Source organism: Kryptolebias marmoratus, linkage group LG1 (genome assembly GCF_001649575.2).
Source record: "Kryptolebias marmoratus isolate JLee-2015 linkage group LG1, ASM164957v2, whole genome shotgun sequence".
Classification (NCBI taxonomy): domain Eukaryota; kingdom Metazoa; phylum Chordata; class Actinopteri; order Cyprinodontiformes; family Rivulidae; genus Kryptolebias; species Kryptolebias marmoratus.
Window position 1 is genome coordinate 19,029,063 of NC_051430.1, and position 5,748 is coordinate 19,034,810.

Genomic DNA, 5,748 nt, shown 5'->3' on the forward strand with positions numbered 1-5,748 from the left:
TCATTTATGGACTGCTTTATTTAATTTCTCCAGTAAATTACAGTTGAGGGTACACAAGATTTTTTTCCTTCATTCAAAACAAGTTTTAAGTACAGCAGAGACAAAGTCTCTGAAACACTATCAGCAATGTAAAAAGACAATAAAGATTTGCCATTTAATGACTTGCTTTTTTTTTCTTTCATTTCTTAGACTGGAAGTTCTTAAATAAGACGACCAGTGAAGTAGCTGTCATTGGTCAGCCTGTTGGCACCCTGACTGGCCACCAGCCACACCCTGTCTCCCTTTTTAAGCCTGATGTAGATGCTGCCACTGGCTGTGATGGATCCACGCCGGCGGGTGGTGAACGAGTGCAGAACCAGGTCTCCGTTACGCAGCAGATCTATGCTGCCCGACTTCTGCTGGATCCCACAGTTGAACTCAAACTCATATATGCCTGGTTGCTCACAGGTGAAGTAGCCGGTCTTGGAATTGTAGTTGTCCTTGTCATTGTAGATGACATTAACAAAGGAGATGGGGGTTCCAGCTTTGGATACGCTTTTGCCCAGAAGTGCAAAGAAGGCATGTTTCCCTGCCCGGTCTCGGGATCTGCGATGGCCACGCCAGTGTCGGCGTCTAGGGGGTCCTGTGTGCAAAAACACAAGTACAGTTTATCTAAGAACATAAAATGTCAAGGAGGCCCATGTAGACCTGGTCCAAATGAAAATTAAAAAACATAAAATGACACTATTAATAAATATATATAATATATTTGATCATTTTTTACCATTAATTTAAGAAGGCAAAGTTAATTTTAGCAGGTATATAAATGAGAGTGGCTTGTTTAACTAGACTTCTATTTGATTCTGGTTAAAAATATATAATAACAAAAAAGGAGAAAGAAACTCAAACAAATACACACAAGTTATCACTTACAGGCTGACAATTTTAGGATGAACTTACCATCCTCCTTCCATGGACTGAGGTCAAATTCAGGGATGTCCTCACACTTGGTGTAACCAGAACCACGAGGCCGATAGAGGAAGGGTTGCTCAGGTACCTCAGTGATACCAGTGTTGTCACAGATGATGCGAGCCAGGGATGTGTTCTCCAGTGACTCCCTCTGGTCATCGGTGAAGACGCCATCATTCTCCCACCAGAAGCTAAAATAAAACACTGTATTTTAGTTTAAAGTCCATGAAAGTAAAATACCAACAAATATGACTATCTTTAGATCTTTAACTGAAGCAGTTCTGTCATTTTCTAATTGTTTACCGATCTCCTTGGCGGATCTTTTGGAACTGGGTGGCAATAAGGCAGCCAAACAGGGGACCCACTCTTCCTCCGTGGACAAATGGCTCAGCCACTCCTCCCAGCCATGGATCAATGTTGTCAGCAGAGCCATACAGATCCAACAATTTCTTAGCCATATCCTCATTTTTCAGCACGTCAGCCAACTGCTTTTGATTCTTTGGCTGTGACAATCCACAGAACTTACGCCATTTGTTGTAGCCTGAAAGTGGCAAACACACAGTTTATGATGATGCAGAATCTACAATAGTCTACAATATATATATATATATATAAAACAAGCTTTCCAGTTTCAAGGCATCTGGACTAAATAAATACCAGGGAGTCCATGGTCTCTGGCTCTCTGCATGTTCAGCGATCCCAGATCCAATGCCAACTTCTCAGTGAACTTAAACAGCCTGTCTCTCAGCTCATCAGACAATATGCTATCCTGGGTGTTCAGCTTAGCCTGGCGACCAATCAAGCCTCTTATGATTGGGTCAATTCCACCTGCAGAACACATGAAACCATTTAGACTTGATCAATGAATTCCCTCTCTGCTTCATGGAGGGTTAAGAAGTTCAATGTCTTACCTTCAAAGATGACCCTCCATGGTGTCGACATGGTTTTGTGGATCACCTGTGTGGGGTAATCTGGGTGATCCTGGTAGTTCTCATCAAGACGAAACATGAAGGGTTGAAGCATCGTATGGGCAAATCGGAAGGCAGCTGTGGCAAAAACATTAGCAATGCTAGCATCTACATTTTCATCATAACCTGGGTAGGTTGAGAGCTTGGCAGCCATGACATCTGGGCCAACAATGTGGGGGAGCCAGTCTCTGTAAGTGATAACCTGAAATACAAAAGACAAACTGGGTTAACAATGTGAACAAGTAAACATGGCCCTTTGATCCCAACCCTCTCTTTTAGTGTTCGTGTTCTTCTTCCTGTCTCTTACCTGGGAGTGTCCTCCCATGATTTTGCGTGCTTCTTGGTAGAGTCTCTCTCCATCCCAGTGTGGGTTGAGTTTAGCCAGGGCCCGAGCCAGACGGTTGTGCTCTCTCAAGAACAGTGCGTGTAAAGAAGTCAGTCCAATGTTCTCATCAACACGAGTATCACCTTAAAGGTGAGAGAGAATAATCAAGAAGGGAAAATGATGTCTGCCCTAAAGATGGCTAGATTTTTTTTTTTTTTTTCAGTTTGACTATAACAGCAAGGTTTTTTTCTTTTTAGCTCACCAGCAATAAAGCACGGCACCTCTTGAGCAGTAGGATCATTAGTTATGCGGCGACGGGTGGCACACATGTTGACCACCACGTTGGTGAAAGGCAAATGCTCACGCTCGTTATCATTATACTCTGCATTGACCCTCAACAGGCCCTTATCGTTACTGAGGTCTCGAAGCAGGCGAACTTTGGCGTCATCAGAACCATAGACCTGACCCACATCAATGTAGGAAGTAAGAGTGTTTATCTGTTGGCGGATGGTGCTGGCTCCAAAGATGTGGCCTGTGTTTCCAGAACCACAAGCTGGAGAAGAGCGGAAGAAAGGCATGCACTCCTTCAAGCTACTTTGTAGACGGGGGTCATTAGCGGGGAACTGTAAATAGCACAGGAAACTGTTAGCTGTGAATGTGTGTGTTTCAAATATATGTCTTTCATGTATTCATAAAGGACTGTTGGAATGTAAAAACACTGACCTTGATGGGGAAACATGGCTCTGTGTTGGCACAGGTGTCTTCACAGTTAACGCCCATATTAAATGATCTGATAGAAGGAGAGTGAGGGGTAAAAGTCAGGTCGTGGTCCGTCCACTGGCCAAACAGAGTCACCATGAAAGTGTAGAGTGGGTCAGAGTTCACATCATCGTTAGCTGTTGCCAGGATACGGTTGGATACTTCCCTCACCTGAGGACAGGGTGGAGGTAATTAGTACGGGTGTGATAATGTGCTGCAGATTAGAGATGAAATGTTACTCTGAACGTCATACCAGGGGAAGTAAATGATTGTTGACTTTCTTTCCAGCAGTCCAGCCTTTAGGAAGAGAGAGTCTATCTTCATACTCAGAAGGCAGCCAGCGGACAAACGGGATGTTAGAAGCACCCCAACGGGTGTTTTTGCTGTATGAAAGAGAAAAAGAAAACCCAAGATTTATTCTGTGTGATTTCTGTCTTTTTAAAAAGATATGGATCATCTGTGCAGTTTTCACACTTTTTTATGTCATCTTTTAGTTCAAACTACAGTATATGTTCCTCTCAGTGCCGATTCAGCTGCGCTCTTGTTTTGGTTCCAACTACTGAATTGGTGATTTTGCAACTTGGCAGTGCCATCGCCTCAAAATAAAAAAAAAGAATTCTTAGCCAGTGGGTTGGAGTAATTACAAGCTGCATTGGTTACATATAGGAAAATGAAACAAGAATCTCATTTATTTCCTGGCTATTCACTTTAGAGAGGTAGCCATGGCATAGCTTTGAACTTTTGCTCCAACAAGAAAAATGCTTGATTTTCCTGAAGGTGAAAAAAAGGCCTTTTTAGCAACCTTATAGACTGTTAGTTCATGTTATCAAGTATTCCGAAAAATCAACCAGTTGGATTTGCTGATAGTTTCATGGCACACTCTAAAAATATGAAGAAATATGCTAAATTTTTGTGATGGATGACAACTTGTCCTGCCCAAGCGTCCAAATGTGACGAGATGGGAGTGAGAATGTGTTGACTTGTCATATGTTCAATGGAAAATCAGGACATTAATTATGCCAAAGTTTTGAGTTTTAAAACGCTGTAACTTTCCTGTTTTTACTCCAGATAAATGACCTTTTTGAAAGCTTTAAAGCAGATTGGTTTTGAAAACTTAGTACCATTAGTGAACTAATTTTTTTTTAAAAAGTCTTTCAGTGAATAGTTTCCTCACAGGTTGTTGCAGATGTTGCTCCCTGTCTGGTACTTGTATAAGTTGGGAATATCGCTGCAGGAAACGAGTCTGATTTGCGCAGCGCAGCCTGTCAGCTTGGAGATCACTTCCAGGTCCTCCTCACAGATCAGATCTGAGGAACACAAGACAGGAACCAGAATGAGCTGCGGCTCAGAGTTTTGAAACAAAAAAAAGAAGAAAAATCACTGTAAATATAGACCTGTGGCGTTGATGGAGCGTTTGTGACGTTTTAGCAGGGACTCCTGGATCAGATGAATCGCGTTGTCCATGTAGTCAGCGGCGCGCACAGCCACCCTGGACTGACCGTGAGGCTGCTTTAGGAGCCTCAGGATGTCTGCAGGTGATGCTGCATCTCTCTTCACCCGGTCAATGCTCCTGTGAAGAGAGGGCAGACTTGTAAATACCTTCATTTGGAACATTTGAGCTCCGTTTGAAAAATCCAAAGAAAAAGTTCATTTATTTTGTTTCCACTCACAGTCGTCGGGAGTATTTGTAAGCTGCGTCCACATTGGCTTTAGCTTCGTTCACACACTTTTCAATGAAACTCTGACTCAAACGGGCTTCTGAAAACACATAAAATAACATGAGACACGACATCATACAGAACGACAGGGATGATATTGTACAGATCCTTACCTGCCACCTGGCTCTGCAGGCACAAGGCTAGACCCACAACCAGCAAGCTCAGGGAAATCTTCATCTCTGAGAAATAAAATAGTCCAGTCACTTTGAGGAAATAATTCCTCGAAATCTTTGTCCTCACAACCGAACAAATATATCTCTAAACAATAATAATTAAAAAAAATCAATGACTTAAAATGAAAAAGTTCAAATATATTCCTAAATAATAATAATAATAAAACATAAATCACTTTAAAATAATAAAAACAAGTCGTTCAAGTTACCTGCAAGGTTAATGCCAGACTAATGATGTTCAGCACCGAGCTCGTCCTGCTGTTGACTGCCTGTGGGTCCTGCTGGTTTTTATAAGCCCATGTGGAGGAAATTTCACAGCTGTTGTCGGGAATCTCGTTGACTATTTTTCGTCCCTAGTTCCTGCTCTGCGGTCCTCCCGTGCTGAGCAACTTTAAGGTCATCGTATCGCACAGCTGACCACACCTCGAGAAGGCGATTTGCATATTAAGGCTGTCAGGCGCACCCACATAATGACACATGCCATTGAACCGGGGTTTGCACGATTCCAACTTGTCATCGATGAGGGAAATTGATGTTCGGAAACCTGCAATTAAAGTTTTCCGAGTGGCCCTGCAGCAGTTTCTCTTCTTCACGTATACTGGGTGATTTGTCCGATGTTCTAAGCAGAAAGCGCAGTTTTACTCTGCTCTTGTTATAACATTTCAGTCTTAAAAACGCAGAAATTGCTCATTTACGCGGAGGAAATTAAGTCTCTGGTTTTAGTGGCATTGTTGTTATTTTTGATGGACAAGGCTTTTTTTTTACCATAACCAACTCCGGAGGTCCGTGAAAAAAAATTATAATCACAGTCACTTTGTGTCACATACGTCCTAAAATAGCCTAAATAACGGCGGTTA

At 42.3% G+C, this 5,748-nt stretch overlaps 1 protein-coding gene across 1 annotated transcript; it reads right to left on the reverse strand.

Moving 5' to 3' along the window:
• Window positions 1-5,255, reverse strand: LOC108234431 (eosinophil peroxidase). Its single transcript, XM_017413626.3, has 14 exons — window positions 5,101-5,255; window positions 4,832-4,897; window positions 4,671-4,758; window positions 4,395-4,570; window positions 4,175-4,307; window positions 3,254-3,383; window positions 2,965-3,171; window positions 2,504-2,864; window positions 2,224-2,384; window positions 1,860-2,118; window positions 1,606-1,776; window positions 1,252-1,489; window positions 940-1,139; window positions 1-622 (listed from the first exon to the last, which is right to left on the reverse strand). Exons 2-14 carry the CDS (start codon window positions 4,893-4,895, stop codon window positions 201-203), a joined length of 2,610 nt encoding a protein of 869 aa, XP_017269115.1. The 5' UTR covers window positions 4,896-4,897; window positions 5,101-5,255; the 3' UTR covers window positions 1-200.
• Window positions 5,256-5,748: the final 493 nt, after the last annotated feature.

What these genes read in the sequence shown, in the direction of transcription:
- LOC108234431 (XM_017413626.3), bottom strand. Translation starts at nt 4,895, where the DNA reads ATGAAGATTTCCCTGAGCTTGCTGGTTGTGGGTCTAGCCTTGTGCCTG. An exon ending in TACAAATACTCCCGACGACT is followed by an intron (nt 4,571 to 4,670) that starts GTGAGTGGAAAC and finishes CTCTCTTCACAG; the next exon opens with GAGCATTGACCGGGTGAAGA. An exon ending in AAGATCCGCCAAGGAGATCG is followed by an intron (nt 1,140 to 1,251) that starts GTAAACAATTAG and finishes GTTTTATTTTAG; the next exon opens with CTTCTGGTGGGAGAATGATG.